Here is a 20162-nt window from a genome sequence, read left to right as displayed (position 1 = left end):
TCTGTATTCAAGAAATTAAATGCGCAAAGAAAGATGTGTGTGTGCGTCAAATCACCACCGACAAGGGCGAGTTGATGTTGGATGGGCTGCCATTGCTTCTGCAACAAGCTGCATTACAGGACTTCCTGTGAGAAATGACATGCAGGGTAGATAGGGTTTCCCTCTATGCCAGTCCTTTCACCGAGCTAAATACAACTGTCAGCAAAAAAAAGTTGTGGACTGGCTCCGTACCATCCCTGGCCACATTCACCTGTCCACATGTTTGTGGTTAGGCGGTCCTTCCCAGTAAGAGCACTGGGGAGGGCACGGGTAATGTTGTGGGACCCGTGCTTGTGGAAGGCGGAGGCGATACCGGGAAATATAGTGGCGGCTGGGGACCGAGTATGGACACCTGGCCGCCGCCGGCATGAGGTTGTGAAAAGCTTCCACCTCCACGAGCTTAAAAGGCCATATTTCAAGTGCAAAAAGCTGCCCAGAAATCTGACAGTTTAGTGTTGCGGCCTGTGGGTAGGTGGGTGGCTGGCTGCATACTTGCACTTGCATTCTAAGTAACAGAAAACTAAGCAGATGGTGGCCTCTATCATCATCATGGCCTCACCTCGGCACTATGAACTCTCCTGAAGGAGAATCCAGGGCCCGCCGGAGGAGTCTCCGGTACTCTGGCGGGCCCGTCCAACCCTGCCGAAAAGCAGCCCTGGCTAAGAAAAGTGTGGGGGAAGGCTTTCTTGACACTCTATGGCTCCTTTTTTAATGTGTATCGGCCATGCTTATGCATGTTATTTCTCAAACCGCATTACAGATCAGGACATTGTCCAACTCTGTATTCAAGAAATTAAATGCGCAAAGAAAGATGTGTGTGTGTGTGTCAAATCACCACCGACAAGGGCAAGTTGATGTTGGACGGGCTGCCATTGCTTCTGCAACAAGCTACATTACAGGACTTCCTGTGAGAAATGACATGCAGGGTAGATAGGGTTTCCCTCTATGCCAGTCCTTTCACCGAGCTAAATACAACTGTCAGCAAAAAAAAGTTGTGGACTGGCTCCGTACCGTCCCTGGCCACATTCACCTGTCCACGCGCGTTTGTGGTTAGGCGGTCCTTCCCAGTAAGTGCACTGGGGAGGGCACGGATAATGTTGTGGGACCCGTGCTTGTGGAAGGTGGAGGCGATACCGGGAAATATAGTGGCGGCTGGGGACCGAGTATGGACACCCGGTCACTGGCGGCATGAGGTTGTGAAAAGCTTCCACCTCCACGAGCTTAAAAGGCCACATTTCAAGTGCAAGCAGCTGTCAAAAATTTGGCAGTATAGTATTGCAGTCTGTGGGAGGGTGGGTGGCTGGCTGCCTGCATACTTGTGCTTGCATTGCAAGGAATGGGGTAGGGACAACAGAACGCTGCAGTGGGACAAGGACGTGGACGGTGATTGTTGCAATTCTGCAACGACAGGTGCATGGTGGGAGGCATCAAATTCATCTATTGTGAATTTTGACGTATGTTTAGGATAATTATCCATTTGTAGAAGCCTCCCTCTTTTAAACTTCAGCTTTTTTACAGATGGAGTTATGTTTGCATCAAGAATCCTAAAGCATGATTGATCAAACCCCATGATTAATTGTTGGCGAGATGTTCTTTTACAGAAATTGTGTGCCCTTTTTTCTCCACACATACCTTTGATTATTGTTGCCAAAGAGTTCTATTTTAACCTCATCAGTCCACAGGACTTGTTTCCAAAATGCATCAGGCTTGCTTACAAGTTATTTTGCATACATCTGATGTTGAATTTTATGGTGAGGACACAGGAGAGGTTTTCTTCTGAAGACTCTTCTATGAAGGCCATGTTTGTGCAGGTGTCTCTGAACTCTAGAACAATGTACCAGAACATCAGAGTCTGCTAAATCTTTCTGAAGGTCTTTTACAGTTAAGCGGGGGTTCTGATTTGCCTCTCTAGCAATCCTACAAGCAGCTTTCACTTAAATTTTGCTTGTTTATCCAGACTTTATCTTGACCTCCACTGTTCCTGTTAAAGCCATTTCTTAATTTCATTTTGAACTGAGTAAAGGGCACTTGAAAACGCTTTGCTATCTCTTTATATCCTTCTGCTTTGTGGGCCAACACCATTTTCAGAGTGCTAGGCCGCTGCTTAGAAGAACCCATAGCTGCTGTTTTTTGGCACAAGGGTTTTTTATAAAGCTGGTAAAGTCGCATCACCTGGCCTTTCATGATAATGAACAAACTATAAGCCTAACAGGCTAATTAAAGTCTGAAACTTTGGTCAACGTTATCTGAGCACACAAATCTCCAAGTGTGCCCAAACTTTTGCATCGGCCCATTTATCTTTTTGTAATTTTAAAAATGTAAAAATTACTAATATATATATATTTATTTATTTTTTGCCCAAAATACAAAAGAAATGAGTCATCTTTAACTTTAGGCCTTATGGAGATAATTTCATCTTCAACTTGCTTAACTGTTCACAGTAACACTAATTTTGACCAGGGGGGGCCAAAGTTTTACATGCCACTGTATCTTCTCACAGAAACCCAACATGTTGTTTAAACACGACTTATCTTTCATGAATCCATGCTAATTGTCAGTTATTATGTTATTCTCTGTGATATATTTTTGCAGGTCATCTATTGTAATGCCTTAAAACATTTTGCACACCACTGATGTCAGACTTCGGCCGATTTCACATATCCGTATATTTCCGGTACCGGAAAAAAATGGTATAGAAGATATCCGTGTGTCACACGTGTGGCAAGCGTGTGCCGCATCAGGATCACATGTACCACCGCTTGTGAATCAGAGCTGCAGTTTACGCTGTTCCCAATTGCCAGGTGCTGAATGCTGCCCTCATCATAGTTCCGTGCCGGTGCTGTGATCAGCACCAGCAGGGACAATGATAAGGGTAATAGTAGTCTGCTCCTGCAGTGTCCACATGTAAAAATAAGAATAAAATAAAAAATCCATATACTCACCTAAGTGTCCCCCACTGTAATCCATGCGGTCGATCAGAAAAGGAGCCGGGGAGAATGAGCTGCTGCAGTGATTTCTACTGAGCTCAATGAGTGACAGAACACCGCTCCTGAGCTCAGCAGAAATCCAGCGCCCTCTCGCTGCAGCGGCTCATTCTCCCCGACTCCTCTGCTGATTGGACACATGGATTACAGCAGGGGACCCTTAGGTGAGTATTTGTATATTTTATTCTTACTTTTACAGGTGGACACTGCGGGAGCAGACTACTACTAACCTCATCATTCTCTCTGCTGGTGCTGATCGCAGAGCTGGCAGGGAACAATGATGAGGGCAGCATTCAGCACCTGGCGCTTGGGAAAAGTGCTAACTGTAGCGCTGCTTACCAGGCCCCGGTACGTGTCACACTGATGAGACATGGATGTCATTCGTCTGTCTTCAGCATGAGACACTTTAGCGTACCATGCATTCGCAAAAAAACTGACATGTCAGTGCATGGAGCAAACAGACACACGATCCATGGAAGTACACTGACATGTGCGCAGACCCATAGATTTGAATGGGTCTGTGTGTGTCAGTGTCTCCAGTACGTGCAGAAACTGTCACCACACGGCACTGACCATATTACAAGATAGTCTAAGAAAATGAGATACAGTGATCTGTCAGTTACTGAGCTCAACTCCCTCAATATCCATGAAAGAATGCCATCTGGTCTGAGGGATTTGTCAATATTTAATTTGCCCAGATACCGAAGTCCTTCTCCTTGTGTGAATTTACTTTTATTGGGTGGTGAAATTTGATACCCAGCCCATGCAATTCATTGAAAATCTGATTAAATGAGCCATTCGCAGTTTCACTGTACCGTCCGCGTGTACTTACATGTGCATGGCTTAATCTTTGAGACAAGCATATGCTACTGGCAGGATCAATCCTGATGTGCTGAACAAATGATCTGGAATTTTCCACTCAGGATTGTCATTGCTTTTAAATCCGCAGCATGTCCATTTTTTGTAGCATTTCTACAGCGTTTCCCGCCTATTGACTTCAATTGAACAGCAGCAAACCCGCAGGTATAAATATACTTGCGGATTTGCTGTGGATTTGACTGACTCAATTGAAATCAATGAGCCAAATACGCTGCAAAAACGCAGAAAGAATGGTATCCGGGCCAGGAAAGAAGACTACTTCTCCCATCATCCGACTGTGATTGATGTGGCTGCTGTATAAGTGACCCGAATCACATTGGAACACTCGGATTACGTCATGACAATGGACAGGTGAGGGATATGGTTTTTACAGGAAATGAGGGATTCGAGGATTAGGAGAACAATAAATAAATTATTAAAACCGTGTGTAATTTTATTTCAATAAAAGACTTTATTTTGGCCGTGTTTTTATTGAAAAACCATCATAAACCTTACTATGGGGTGAGTAATGAGGGCGTCTATAAGACGCCTTTCCATTACTAACCTGGGCTTCATGTCAGCCGCTAATACAAGGCTGACATGAACCCCAACCTAATAACCCCACTCGCCACCACTACACGGCAGTGGGAAGGCCAGAGGCTAAAGCGCCAGATTTGGTGCATCTTATGGATGAGCTATTTCTGGGACTGCTGAGAGCTGATATTATTAGCCGTGCAGGGGGCCAGGATCCATGACCCCTTCCCTGGCTGTTAATATCAGCCCACAGCTGTCTGCTTAGCCTTTTTTGGTTAGACTTTATAAGGGGACCCTACATCAATTTTTTTCTGGGGTCCCCCTGTAATCTACCCATAAAGGCTAAGTAACTAGCTGTGGGCTGTTATTAATAGCCAGGGAAGATTTTTGGCTAATGGCCACTACTAATATCAGCTCCCAGCGGTCGGCTTTTCCTCTGCTGGTTATGAAAATGACTCAGGAGTCCAAGCAATATTTTTTTTTAAATTTAGGCTCTGTGTCCGTGATCTGTACTTAGCAGTGCCTTGAATGCAGCATATTTTTGCTGCGTCCAAAACACTGCGTTCTATTGTATGCAATTAAATTCGCATGTGTTCACTGAACTGTGCGGATTCACCCCATTCAATACATTCTAGTGGTCAACTTTCTGTTGTGGAAATTAGCAAGAGAATTTGACATGCTCCAAGACATCCAACCTCCAACTGGCTGTCATTTACCGCCCCCCAGGGCCAGCCACCACCTTCTTAGACCACTTCACCACCTGGCTACGTCACTTCCTTTCCACTGACATCCCCACTATCATCATGTGCGATTTCAACATCCCCATTGACACTTCCCACTCATCTGTCTCTAAGCTTATATCCCTCACTTCCTACTTTGGCCTTGCTCAATGGTCTTCAGCCCCCACTCACAAAGATGGCCACAAACTGGACCTCATCTTCACCCGCCTCTGTTCCCTGACCAACCTCTCTAACTCTCCTCTCCATCTTTCTGACCAATCCCCCATCCAGAAACTTGAACACCCTCGCAGAAATCTTAAACACCTCAACCTACACTCACTCTCTGAATCCCTCCTCCCTCTTGCAGACATAAATTCTTTACATGATGCAGATGCCGCTTCCACCTTATATAACACCACAACAGCTGCAGCTCTTGAATTGATCGCCCCCTCATACATAATACCACAGCTCGCTCAATCAGCAGGCAGCCCTGGCATACAGCCTGACTAAAAAACTGAGACGGGCTTCCAGGATTGCTGAGCGGAGATGGAAAAGGTCCCACTCCAACGAGTACTTCATCGCATTCAAACAAGCCCTCACTACTTTCAGGTCCACGCTCACTGCATCAAAACAAACATATTTCTCATCTCTCATATCCTCCCTGTCAATTCTCTCCTCCATCCCCCAGCACCTTCTCCCTCTCCACTCATCTCTGCTGAAAACTTTGCCTCATTGTTCAAGCAGAAGATTGACAGCATCAGACAAAGATTTTGAGATAAGTCCTCACAGTCCCTCCTCATATATACTCAAGTCTCCTCCTCCAAAACCAGCTTCTCTGCCATCTCTGAAGATCAACTTTCCCCTTTACTCTCCAAGTCACATCTCACCACCTATGAACTTGACCCAATCCCGTCACACCTCATCCCAAACCTTACCGCAGTCTTCATCACAACCCTAACCCACCTCTTCAACCTGTCACTAACAACTGGTGTCTTTCCCTCATGCTTCAAACATGCCTCGATCACACCCATCCTCAAAAGCCATCCCTTGACCCATCCTCTCTGTCTAGCTATTGCCCCAAATCACTTCTCCCCTATGCCTCAAAACTACTGGATCAACACGTCCATCTTGAGCTGTCCTCCCACCTCTCCTCATGCTCCCTCTTTGACTGCCTCCAATATGGCTTCCAACCGCACCATTCTACTGACACTACTCAGTCCTTCTCCTTATGGACCTGTCATCTGCCTTTGACACAGTAGACCATTCCCTCTTACTACAGACTCATCTCTCGGCATTAGAGACTTGGCCCTATCTTGGATCTCCTCATACCTAACAGACCGGACATTCAGCATCTCCCACTCACACACCACCTCCTCATCTCGCCCCCTATCTGTCGGTGTTTCCCAAGGTTCAGTTCTAGGACTCCTGCTCTTCTCCATCTACACCTTCGGCTTGGGACAGCTCATAGAGGCTCACGGCTTTCACTATCACCTCTATGCTGACGACACACAGATCTATCTCTCTGGACCTGATATCACCTCCCTACTAACCAGAATCCCACACTGCCTGTCTGCTATTTCATCTTTCTTCTCTGCTAGATTCCTAAAACTTAATATGGATAAAACTGAATTCATCATATTTCCACCATCTCGCTCAACCCCCCATCTGACCTATCTATTAAAATCAATGGCTGTCCACTCTCCCCAGTCCCCCAAGCTCGATGCCAAGGGGGAACCCTTGACTCTGATCTCTCCTTAAAATCTCATATCCAATCCCTTTCCATTTCCTGCCAACTCCAGCTGAAAAATATTTCCCGGATCCGCACATTCCTCCACCACGAATCTGCAAAAACCCTAGTGCACGCCCTCATCTTCTCTCGCCTCAACTACTGCAATCTCCTGCTCTGTGGCTTCCCTTCTTACACTCTCGCACCCCTACAATCTACCCTAAGCTCTGCTGCCCGACTAATCCACCTGTCCCCCCGCTATTCCCTGGCCTCTCCTGTCTGTCAATCCCTTCACTGGCTCCCCATTGCCCAGAGACTCCATTTCAAAGCCCTAACCATGTCATATAAAGCCATCCACAACCTGTCTCCTCCATACATTTGTGACCTGGTCTCCCGATACTTACCTGCACGCAACCTCCGATCCTCACAAGATCTTCTTCTCTACTACCCTTTTATCTCCTCTTCCCACAATCGCATACAAGATTTCTCTCGTGCATCCCCCCCTACTCTGGAACTCTCTACCCCAGCATATCAGACTCTCGCCTACCTGAAAAGCCACCTCTTCCAACAATCCTACAACCTGCAGTAACCCTGGCTCCACCATACCACTTCATGACCAGCTGTACCCTCGCCTACTGTATCCTCAACCAACCCTTGTAGGTTGTGAGCCCCCGCAGGATATCACCCAAGTGCAGTGCGATTCCCGCCGATGCCAGCAACAGAGGAGATGGAGAAATTGATTTCTCCATTCTTTTCACAGCTGTGCTGCTATCCTATCTGTGCGAAAGGATCGGAGCACTTAGCACTGACTCTCGGTTCCCGCTCGCAGCAGAGCAGGTGCCGAATGTCATTAGCATATCGCATCCGATGCTATTGCATCGGATGCCATATGCTAGTGGGACCCTGGCCTAAATAGGAGACTCTGTGAAAGATGCTGGCAGTTAATACCATGATTGTTTTCAATTGTATCAGTGAACCACAATTTCACGTAATCTTTTCTGAGCTTCCATACAGGATTGTGGGAGGGAGATTTGTGCATTTGTTGCTTACTCCCTGCTTTCTTGCTTTCTCCCACTCATATCACACAGCATTCAATGTGTTGCCAAGTTTTGTATTTCTTGAGAACAAGGCAGTAACATTTTTCTTTTAATACAGGATTGTAGCGAGAAAAGTTTCACTCCACCTTTCTGATCTTTACATGTGGAAAGAAGCAAGATGTCCATCAACGTAGAGCCACTTAAGAAGATGCAAAGCTCTGTCTCTATAAGGGGCAATGGAAAGATTACATCACGCTTACCTAAGTGTGCCCGTTGCAGGAACCATGGCTATTCATCTCCTTTGAAGGGTCACAAGCGTTTCTGTATGTGGAGGGACTGCCAGTGCAAAAAATGCAGCCTTATTGCAGAAAGACAGCGTGTTATGGCTGCCCAGGTAAATAGGAATTTATTTTTGTTTTTATTTAAGGTTTTTTTCATGTTTTTTTTTCTTGTAAGGTGTAAATATTTCATTTGTACATAGATACAGAAATATCCAATTTCAAAGACTATATTCCACAGTACTCTCCAAATGTCCATTCAGTTTGCTTTATTCACAGATTTCAGGTGCATATGAAGAATAGTATCCCAGAAAAACCTAGGGGAATTTCACATGTGAGTATGCTTTCTCAAGGCCTCAAGAAAATAATGCATTTTCACACATGAAACAGCTTGGGTTTCCTGGGATTCTATTCCTCTTGTACATCTTCTTATCCATGAATAAAGGATATTCAATGAACATCTGGTGAATGACGTGGACTATATTCTTTGACGTTGCATTGTTCTATGGTTCTACTTTGTATCACTGAGCACCATTGAAAGTGCCTATTCGAGCTGCAACTAAGGATCTGTATTTGTATCCTTTAGGGTTCACTCACATCTGTGTATATAAAATCCCTCAGATTCTCAACCATAAAAGTTGGAAAGTGTCAGGCGTATGTCTTTCCGTATGTTATGCGAGTGCTATGTGAGTTTGGGATATTTTTCTTGCCTAGCATCCATATGACATGCGTATGCAATTCGTATGCAATGTGTTTTTAACATCATCTTTTACACACTATAATGCTTTTTGTAGCTTAAAACTTGTTTACAAAACTAATATAGCAATCTTCTATACAGTTATAGATAGATGATGGAAACATATAACTTATAATAGATAGATAATAAATAGATATATGATAGATAGATAGAATAGATAGATATCTTGCGGATATATAATTTCACAAGCATCCTACATATTATAAACTTGCACCCTTTACAACCTTTAGTGACTTTCATGTGGAGTTTATTTTCCAGCTTTTCAGGCCTGTTTAACCTAATAAATAAATAAACAATTAAAAAATGATGTGGGGTCTCCCCTATTCTTGATATAGTTAGCAAAGGTAAAGCAGACAACTGAGAGCTGATATTATCAGGCTGGAAAGGCTCACTAAAAAGGACAAAAATTAAAAAAAACATCATAGAAAAGGAAACAGTCTTACCAGCACCAGGTCAGATTACCAATGTACTAGCAGGATGCAGCCGACCCCCAGGATAAATCGGACCTGGTGTTGGTAAGACTGTTTCCTTTTCTGTCATGTTTTTTGAATTTCCGTTTTTTTTCTGTGAGCTTTTCTTAATTTTAGTGTTAGGACTCGCAAGTTTGAGGACCCTTGATGAGGGTTGCGAATTTGTGTATCTTGGCCAAAATATTGACCAATACCTCGTGTAATGTATTTATTTTATACATTATTTTTCATCTTTTTATTGCACATTTTTCCATTTTATGCAGAATACAGCCAAGCCCTTTAGTGTTGTTTGGGTGAATTGGGGCATCTTGTCTTGTGGGGTGCACTTATATTGTCCTTGGCAGCCCATCTGATCTAATAGTATGGTTGTCATCAATAGGCTATAAGCCAGACAATTTGCATCATACATACAGGTGCATCTCACTAAATTAGAATATCATGAAAAAGCTAATTTATTTCAGTTCTTCAATACAAAAAGTAAAATTCATATATTACATAGAGTCATTATAAACAGAGTGATCTCTTTTAAGTGTTTATTACAGTTCATTTTGATGATTGCAGCCAATGAAAACACAAAAGTCATTATCTCAGTAAATTAGAATACTTTAAAACAACAGCTTGAAAAATGTTTTTAAAATCCAAAATGTTGGCCTGCTGAAATGTATGTTCAGTAAATGCACTCAATACTTTTTCGGGGCTCTTTTTGCATCAATTACTGTATGAATGCGGAGTGGCATGGAGGCGATCAGCCTGTGGCACTGCTGAGGTGTTATGAAAGCCCAGGTTGCTTTGATAGCCGCCTTCAGCTCGTCTGCATTGTTGGGTCTGATGTCTTTCATCTTCTTCTTGACAATACCCCATAGATTTTCTATGGGGTTAAGGTCAGGCAAGTTTGCTGGCCAATCAAGCACAGTGATACTGTTGTTTTTAAACCAGGTATTGGTGCTTTTGGCAAGGTGGACAGGTGCCAAGTCCTGCTGGAGAATGAAATTTCCATCTCCTAAAAGCTTGTCGGCAGAGGGAAGCATGAAGTGCTCTAAAATTTCCTGGTAGATGGCTGCGCTGACTTTGGTCTTGATAAAACACAGTGGACCTACACCACAGATGACATGGCTCCCCAAACCATCACTGATTGTGGAAACTTCACACTAGATCTCAAGCAGCTTGAGAACTGAAATAAATTAACTTTTTGATGATATTCTAATTTAGTGAGATGCACCTATACCTGTGTGACTGGCATCCTATGCAAACCTCACCTGTGTGCATTTTTAATACTACACCGTCACCCCCTCCATGAATTGGTAGGTTTGTGAGTGGCTGTCCGCATCCGTATTTTTCACCTGTGCTGCCTCTGCCTTTATCATGGGGGTCTGCAGCATCCTGCTAGTCTATTGGTAATCTGACCTAGTGTTGGTAAGACTGTTTCCAGGCTGGAAAGGTCCCTGGTTATTGGACCCTTTCCAGCCTAAAAATACCAGCCCGCAGCCGCCCCTGAAGTGGCGCATCACATTAGATGTTCTTTGCCTTCAATCTTCTCCATTGCCCTGATGTGTTGGCAATCAAGGGTTGGGGCCTCGGGTTGATGTCAGCTGTGATTTGTCAAAAATAAAGTATTTTTGGTATGTGTATTTTTTTTATTACTGGGCTAGTAATGGGGGTGTCTATCAGATGTAGTCCGACGTGCAAGTCCTAGTCCGACGTAGTCCAGGAAATCCGATGTAATATCGGGAATCTGACGTAGTCCACAAATGGAAACCTGAAAAACATAAAAAGATAGAAATAGGACACTGGACCTCATTCACCAATCTATTACAAAAAAAAGGGTCCCACGCAGGTCCGACGTAGTCTAGCACTTCCCACAACGTTCCCCAATTTTCTCTTTAAAAGCCAATGGAGCCTTGTTCTTAGTCTCCATAGACTTTTAGTAGCAGCCACTCCCGGCTCACACTGTTCTCTGCGAGACCTGGCGGCTCTGAACAGCGATGACTTCAGTAACGATAACGCTCATCAGAGTGGCACAGACACAGAGGACAGCACCATTACCCTGATTGCCACGCACCAGAGTAATCGGGGAGAGTGAAGGCAAAGCGCCAGAATTGGCTTATCTAATTTGATGTGCCTCTTCTGGGGTGACTGTGGGCTGGTATTTTTAGGCTGAGAAGGGCCTAATAATCATGGACCTTCCCAGAATGTTAATATCAGCTCACAGCTGTCTGCTTTACCTTTGCTGGTTTCATAAAATAGGGGGGCCCATGTCGTTTTTATTATTTTTTCATTAGGTTAAAAAAGCCTAAAATACTGTAGAATAAACTTCACATGAAAGGCACTAAAGGTGACTGTTTATAATATGTAGGGGGCTTGTGAAATTATATATCTGCACTATATTCATCTATTCTACTGTATCTATCACCTATCTATTCTGAGGGTTCTGGCTGTGATTTTCCACTGCTTGATTGATGACATTTCGTGGTTCCTTTGAGATGTGTGCGTAAATATCGGACGGCATACAGATGATCCGTGTGCCGTCCGATTTTTTTTCACACACCCATTGACTTGCGTTGGTGAGTCTCGTCTGATATACACTGCCATACATAGCATGCTGTGATTTTTTTCCTCAGCCTCAGTAAATAACATTAGTGCGAGTTCAATGCAATTTTTTATCACAATACTTGCATTGTATTTATACGCAGATGTGAGCAAACCTGTAAAGGGAACCTGTCAGGTCCCCCATGCCCTCCAACCCAGCAACATTCCCATATGTCTTACTATATCCCCTGCCTAACCAACCCTTATAATGTTATTCACTTAAATCCATGTTTAAAAAAGTATTTATAACCTACGTTTTTCTTATGCTAATTAGACCTTTGACTATTCCATGGGCATTAGTTTCTCAAGACCAGTCTGCCCTCTTTACATGTTATCATGCCCCTGTGGGCTTGAGGAAAAACTGAGGTTATAAATAGTGATGAGCGAGTGGGCTTGGCACTGCTCGTTATTGATCGAGCATTAAGATGCTCGGGAACTCTCATTACTCGACAAAGTATCGTGGGTGCTTGAGCGCAATACTCGAGGCCCTGACCCGCATATTTCACTGCTGTTAGACAGCCAATCAACATGCGGGGATTGTCTGCCATACACAGTAACGCAGTAGCCACGTTGGGTACTGGAATTACCATGATTGGCTGGCTGTATTGTGTCATCGGGTCTATCTAAGACCCGAGAGACCTGATGCTCGGCCCATTGACCTCTGCAATTAGAGCATAAAATTAATATTCACTTCTTCCCCCACTCATCTTTTGGCACCAAGAGATGGGCGGAGGAAGCAGTGAATATACATTTAGAATTTACATCTGCTTATCTGGCAGATGAGTTATTTAATACAAAAGACAGTCCACATCCTTACATTCCTGCCCTCTTTTAACAAGGTCGTCCTCTACCATTCTGGAACCTAGAAGACAACATGTAGCATATAACATTCGCATAAAACCATTTACCTTCTCTTCTGGGGTATTGAGCGTCCATTGATGGTGAGTGCACTAACACCAAAAATTAAAGACCACAAGTTCTTCGGCCGGTAGGCCAACACAACATCCGCCAACAGTCCATGGGCACATACCATGTCCTTCTGAGTCCTTTTTTCATAAAAACAATGGCCCTTAGCCCCACACAGCAACAGCTCCAGCAGTCCAGGAGCATAGTCCATACAGGCCTGACTTGGCTCGAATCTTTGGGTTGTTCACCCCCCCCCCTTAGTTTGCTAACAACAGTCCCTTCAGGTTACACAGTCCATAAAAGCAGAAAGGGTTTGAGAGTCCCTTAATCCAGCAGGGTCATACGCAACTGTGCTTAAAATCATCTGGGAGGGGGAAAACCATAACTCTTTGGCTGTCCTGGCCAACATCCAGGGGGTTCCCGGTTAATTTGGGGCCTCCTGCCCTCTGGAACACAAAACAGTTCCTTCCATGCATCCTTTTTGGTGTAACTGGCACAACTGGACCGCTTGGGCCGCATCTATCATTTTTTCCACCATCTTGGATACCGTGCCTGCCTTACACCAGGGTTTCCCTCACTCCAGCCTGTCTGAAATAGGGAGTTGAGTGGGGGCTCTAAGACACGATCACGGTGGCCGGAGCACTGGCCTCCTCAGTCAGAGCTGGATTTCTGCTTCTGGTGGTGGAGGACAAGCTCCTGGACCACAATTCCCCACTGTTCTTTTTTGTTCACCCAATAGTGCTGGAAAGTGCCTCACTGGAAGGCGTTGGAGCTTTTGTTGAGATGTTTACCGGTCGCAGCTGTTCGGCCGCCTGAGGGTTCACTTTTTCCAGCCGTATTGCCCCGGGGTCTTTCTCACCTGGAGGAATAACAGTCACCACGACCATATACTGCCCTTGCGGTCTGTTCTTTTTTGGCGAAACGTAGGCGATTTCCTGATCATATATCTTGTTCACAGTGATCGCCTCTTGTATTAATTCATAGACTTTCGCAGAATTGCAGTGCCACACGCCCCTATGTCATACGGAAGCTGACTTCGCCACCTCTGGGATCTGCAATTGAGCCCGTACCCACTTCTACTTTTCCCTCTCCCTCTTCCCGTGGATCACCCGGGATACCCATCGGATCTTCTCGGGGGCTGGGGTTTCTCCATGTACATGCGTGGTAGGCAAGTGGGAGTTGCTTCCGGGACCGGGGTCTTGTTAGGGGGTCGGGGAGAACTTACGGCTGTCACCGCCAGCAGGGCCTTCAATCGTGCTGCTCGACTGCAGGGCTTCAACCATACTGACACGGCCGCTTCTTCTCAGAGGTCAGGCTTGGGCTTGGGGACTGGTCCAGAAACTTTGGCCTTGAGGTCCTGTTCCGGGTGCTGTTTTTTTCAACAGGTTCGGCGAGATCCAGCAGTGGCTCCAGTACTCCCGGCCGCATCTCCTGCTCCTGCTCTCTCATCCTTTGCTGCTATTCAGTTCGTCTGGACCCACTGCTTTGTGCTGCGTTATGATATCTCTCCTTAGTCACTTGTTTGTCTCTCTGTCTGCTCACCAACAATGGCGCTGGCCTGCTTTTCTGGGGGTGCACTTTTCCATGGCTCCCCCTCTTCCTGGGTGTAGCTACTTCCGGTTCACCTGCCCATTTTCTGGCAGTCTCTGCCCACTCTCCATTGACTTACTGTAATGGGTGTGGTTTATTTTTCTTTCGTTGCACCCATTGGGAGTGGGTACTGCTCACCATAGACTGGCTTTTCTAAACAAGCCACTTCCTAGGGTGGACGGATTTTCGCGCAGTTCCTCTTGTATGGCCACAATGGGCCGGTCCATCTAGCCTTTTAGCGCAAATCACTGCCATCATGTCGTCGGTGTTCAGCGCCATCTTTGTTTACACAAGATCCTTCCCTGCATCTGTCAAATTTTCTTGATGCATGAATCGATGCTACCAACTACGCCAAATGTAATGTGCTATAGAGCAGTAGTCATTACTGAGCTGCTGTATGGTTTTGCTCTAGTACTTTACAGACAATGGGTGTCCCAGTCCCAGTGTACTGTAGGGTGTGGGGTGTATCACACTCACTTGTAGGCTGCAGGTCTCAACTGCCTCCAGGCTTCCGTCCACAGGAACCGCCACACACAATGCATAGGACACCAAGTTCTTTGTAACAGTCAAACATGTAGTAGACAGTTCATAAAGTGGGATAGTGTAAACATAAATCCTCTAAAACTAGATTTTATTTAACAATCTTAAAAACACCAAAAACATCCCATGTGATAAGAGAAATATACTCCCGTCACTAAATGTAACTAGGCAAAAAACATTAAAAACCAACATCCCTACAGGATATTATTAGGCCATACAGGCGCAGATAGTAGATACTTATTTTGCCCTATTAATGGCCTGAAAAGATCCGGCCTATTATGGGGTTAGCACCCTAAGGTAGCGAGTTTGGCGCCCCCGTTCCTCGACGGCTGTCTCTCACTCACCCTGTTATGCCCTATGATGGTGAGCTAAACACAGAATGAGTAACTGCCTATTCTAATATATTATGCACTAGCTATTGAACCCGTTCTACTCTTGGGTGGCGAGCATTTTTATTGGTATATGGTCTCCCATGCCAGTATGTGCTGCCCCCCTCCTTGTATTTGTGCTGCCCCCATCCTGTCCCCCCCATCCAATCCTGGTATGCATGGCACCCCTCACCCCCAATCCTGGTATGCGTGGCACCCCTCACCCCCAATCTTGGTATGCGTGGCACCCCTCTCCCCCAATCCTGGTATGCTTGGCACCCCTCACCCCCAATCCTGGTATGCGTGGCACACCTCACTCCCAATCCCGGTATACGTGGCACCCCTCATCCTTATCCTGGTGTGTATGGTATCACTCATCCTGGTATGCATGGTACCCCATCCCTCATCCCTATCCTGGTGTGTATGGTATCCCTCACCCTGGCATGCATGGTACCCCATCCCTCATCCCTATCCCGGTATGCATGGCACCCCTCATCCCCAATCCCGGTATGCCTGGCACCCCTCATCCCAAATCCCGGTATGCGTGGCACCCCCAATCCCGGTGTGCATGGCACTCCTCGCCCCCAATCTCGGTATACGTGGCACCCCTCACCCCCAATCCAGGTATGTGTGGCACCCCTCACCCCAATCCCAGTATGCGTGGCACCCCTCATCCCTATCCTGGTATGCGTGGCATCCCTCATCCCTATCCTGGTATGCGTGGCACCCCTCATCACTATCCTGGTGTGTATGCCATCCCTCATCTCTATCCCGGCATCCGTGGCACCCCTCACCCCCAATCACGGTATGCATGCCACCCCTCACCCCCAATCCCAGTATGCATGTTACCCCTCACCCCCAATCCCGGTATGCGTGGTACCCCTCACCCCCAATCCCGGTATGCGTGGCACTCCTCACCCCCAATCTCGGTATGCGTGGCACCCCTCACCCCCAATCCCGGTATGTGTGGCACCCCTCACCCCAATCCTGGTATGCGTGGCACCCCTCATCCCTATCCTGGTATGTGTGGCACCCCTCATCCCTATCCTGGTATGCCTGGCACCCCTCATCACTATCCTGGTGTGTATGGCATCCCTCATCCCCAATCCCGGTATTCGTGGCACCCCTCATCCCCAATCCCGGTATGCGTGGCTCCCCTCATCCCCAATCCCGGCATGCATTGCACCTCTCATCCCCAATCCCGACATGTGTGGCACCCCTCATCCCCAATCCTTGTATGCGTGGCACCCCTCATCCCCAATCCCGGTATACGTGGCACCCCTCACACACAATCCCGGTATGCATGGCACCCCTCACCCCCAATCCCGGTATGAGTGGTACCCCTCACCCCCAATCCCGGTATGCGTGGCACTCCTCACCCCCAATCCCGGTATGTGTGGCACTCCTAACCCCAATCCCGGTATGCGTGGCACCCCTCATCCCTATCCTGGTATGCATGGCACCCCTCATCACTATCCTGGTGTGTATGGCATCCGTCATCCACAATCCCGGTATGCGTGGCACCCCTCATCCCCAATCCCAGAATGTGTGGCACCTCTCATCCCCAATCCCGGCATATGTGGCACCCCTCACCCCCAATCCTTGTATGCGTGGCACCCCTCATCCCCAATCTCGGTATGCGTGGCACCCCTCATCCACAATCCTGGTATGCGTGGCACACCTAATCCCCAATCACGGTATGTGTGGCACCCCTCATCCCCAATCCTGGTATGCGTGGCACCCCTCACTCTCAATCCTGATATGCATGGTCCCTTCACCCCCAAATCCTGGTATGCGTGGTACCCCTCACCCCCCAATCCTGGTATGTGTGGTACCCCTCACCCCACAATCCTGGTATGCATGGTCACCTCACCCCCCAATCCTGGTATACGTGGTACCACTCACCCTCAATCCTGGTATGTGTGGTACCCCTCACCCCACAATCCTGCTATGCATGGTCCCCTCACCCCACAATCCTGGTATGTGTGGTACCCCTCAGCCCACAATCCTGGTATGCATGGTCCCCTCACCCCACAATCCTGGTATGTGTGGTATCCCTCACCCCCAATCTTGGTATGCGTGGCACCCCTCACCCCCAATCCTGGTATGCTTGGCACCCCTCACCCCCAATCCTGGTATGCGTGGCACACCTCACCCCCAATCCCAGTATGTGTGGCACCCCTCACCCCCAATCCCGGTATGCGTGGCACCCCTCATCCTTATCCTGGTGTGTATGGTATCACTCATCCTGGTATTCATGGTACCCCATCCCTCATCCCTATCCTGGTGTGTATGGTATCCCTCATCCTGGTATGCATGGTACCCCATCCCTCATCCCTATCCCGGTATGCATGGCACCCCTCATCCCCAAACCCGGTATGCCTGGCACCCCTCATCCCAAATCCCGGTATGCGTGGCACCCTGCACCCCCAATCCCAGTATGCGTGGCACTCCTCGCCCCCAATCTCGGGATGCGTGGCACCCCGCACCCCCAATCCACAAAAACCAACAATTCAGAATTATTATTATTTTTTTTTTTTCGTTTTTTTTATGCCAATCCATGTGCGATAAAATTGATAAGGCAGTGTTATTTTTGGGTCAGTACGTTTACAGTGATACTATATTTATGTAGTTTTTTTATGTTTTGGCGCCTTTACACAATAAAAACTATTTTATAGAAAAAAATTATTTTTTTGCATTGCTTTATTCTGAGAGCTTTAACTTTTTTATTTTTCGGCTGATGGAGCTGTATGGTAGAGATGAGCGGTGTTCGACTAGAACTGTTCGCCAATCTCAAATTCGAGCTGTTTTGGGCGGTGTTCGAGTTGTTCGACGAACCCGAACGATTTGCAAAAAATTCGGCTGTTCGAGGTTATGTTCGATAACTGTTCGTGCACCAAAAGCGTGTCCTGCATGTCTGGCGCTATTTAGAGCACCAATCATGCAGGGATTGTCTGCCACTCACTGTAATGCCACAGCCATGGTGGTTGTGGCATTACAGTGATTGCCCAAATCGATGGGAACAGTGCCAACAGTGAAACATGAAAAGCCGGCAATTCAGCAGCGGCATACACCTGTACCCGACAATTTAGAACCGAAAGAATAGAGCTTCACACATAGATTAGATAGATATAAACATGTCAGCCACATATATACGAAGTACAGTGACAGTGTTGCTTACTGTACTTGTCATTTAGCGTAAAGGATTTATCAAAAAAAATAATAGTGTTTTCATGCACCGTCTCTTTAAAAAAGCCGGCCGGCAATTCAGCAGCGGTACCCGACAATTTAGAATAGAAGGAATAGAGAATCACACATAGATTAGATAGATAGAAACATGTCAGTCACATATATAAGAAGTGCAGTGACAGTGTTGATTACTGTACTTGTCATTTAGCGTAAAGGATTTATCAAAAAAAATAATAGTGTTTTCATGCACCGTCTCTTTAAAAAAGCCGGCCGGCAATTCAGCAGCGGTACCCGACAATTTATAACAGACAGAATAGAGCTTCACACATAGATTAGATAGATAGAAACATGTCAGTCACATATATATGAAGTACAGTGATAGTGTTGGTTACTGTACTTGTCATTTAGTATTAAAATAAAGGATTTATTATTAAAAAAATTGGCGTGGGGTTCCCCTTAATTTTAGGCTCTAGCGGAGGTTAAGCAGACGGCTGGGGCAGATGTTTGAAGCCTGGGAAGGGGGTAATACCCACGAAGCTTCCCAGGCTACTAATATCAGCCCCCAGCTGAATACATAGCCTTTACTAGCTATTAAAATGGGGGACCCCCCCAAAAAATGACGTGGGGTCCCCCCTAATTTAATAGCTAGCAAAGGCTAGGCAGACAGCTGGGGGCTGATATTAATAGCCCAGGAAGGGTGCCATGAATATTTGCCCCCTCCCAGGCTAGAAACACCAGCCGTCAGCCGCCCCAGAAATGGCGCATTCATAGGATGCGCCAATTCTGGCACTTAGCCTCGCTCTTCCACGCTGCCCTGGTGCGGTGGCAGGGGGTAATAGGGTTGGGGTTGATGTCAGCTTATAATGCCAGCTGACATCAAGCCCAGGTTATTAATGGAGAGGCGTCTATAAGACACCCCCATTACTAACCCCATAGTCAAAGTTAAAAAAAACACAAACACCCAGAATAAAGTCCTTTAATTGAAATAAAGACACAATCCTTTATTGTTCTAAATTAAACCATACTTACCGTCACGCCCATTCCAGCTGAAGCCAACGATCTCCTGCAATAAAAGAAAAATAATAAAGCAACCTCATCCTTACCTTTCCATGGTTCCCACGACAGCTTCAGCTCTGCTACATCGAGATGACAGGCTGGACCGCAGCAGAACGCTGCCATCCAGCCTCTCATCCCGCAGACACTGAGAAGCGCAGGCTTGCTTGCGCTGCTCAGCGTCTCTCTGTGACGACATCCAGATGAGCCGAGTTCATGTCCAATGAACTCGGCTCACCTCATGCACGTCACTGACAGCGTGGGAAAATTCTCACGCTGAAGCGGTGAGTGCAGGAGAATTCTCCCACGCTGTCAGTGACGTGCATAAGGTGAGCTCATGTCCAATGAACTCAGCTCACCTCCTGCACGTCACTGACAGCGTGGGAGAATTCTCCTGCACTCAGCGCTTCAGCGTGAGAATTCTCCCACGCTGAAGCGCTGAGTGCAGGAGAATTTTCCCACGCTGTCAGTGACGTGCATAAGGTGAGCTCATGTCCAATGAACTCAGCTCACCTCCTGCACGTCACT

At 46.5% G+C, this 20162-nt stretch overlaps 1 protein-coding gene across 1 annotated transcript in view; it reads left to right on the top strand.

Moving 5' to 3' along the window:
* The first annotated feature begins 8075 nt into the window (after positions 1–8075).
* The window catches only part of LOC141166145 (doublesex- and mab-3-related transcription factor 1-like), a 531682-nt gene continuing 519595 nt past the window's right edge, over positions 8076–20162 (top strand). The window contains exon 1 of the mRNA XM_073652547.1: positions 8076–8291. Coding sequence (XP_073508648.1) covers positions 8076–8291 — 216 coding nt within the window. The remainder of the gene's footprint in view (positions 8292–20162) is intronic.

This window comes from Phyllobates terribilis, unplaced genomic scaffold (genome assembly GCF_046119375.1).
Source record: "Phyllobates terribilis strain yellow unplaced genomic scaffold, ASM4611937v1 Scaffold_1__5_contigs__length_1240528914, whole genome shotgun sequence".
Taxonomy (NCBI): Eukaryota; Metazoa; Chordata; class Amphibia; order Anura; family Dendrobatidae; genus Phyllobates; species Phyllobates terribilis.
Note: the sequence above shows the minus strand (reverse complement) of the source record. Positions and strands in the feature narration are given on the sequence as shown.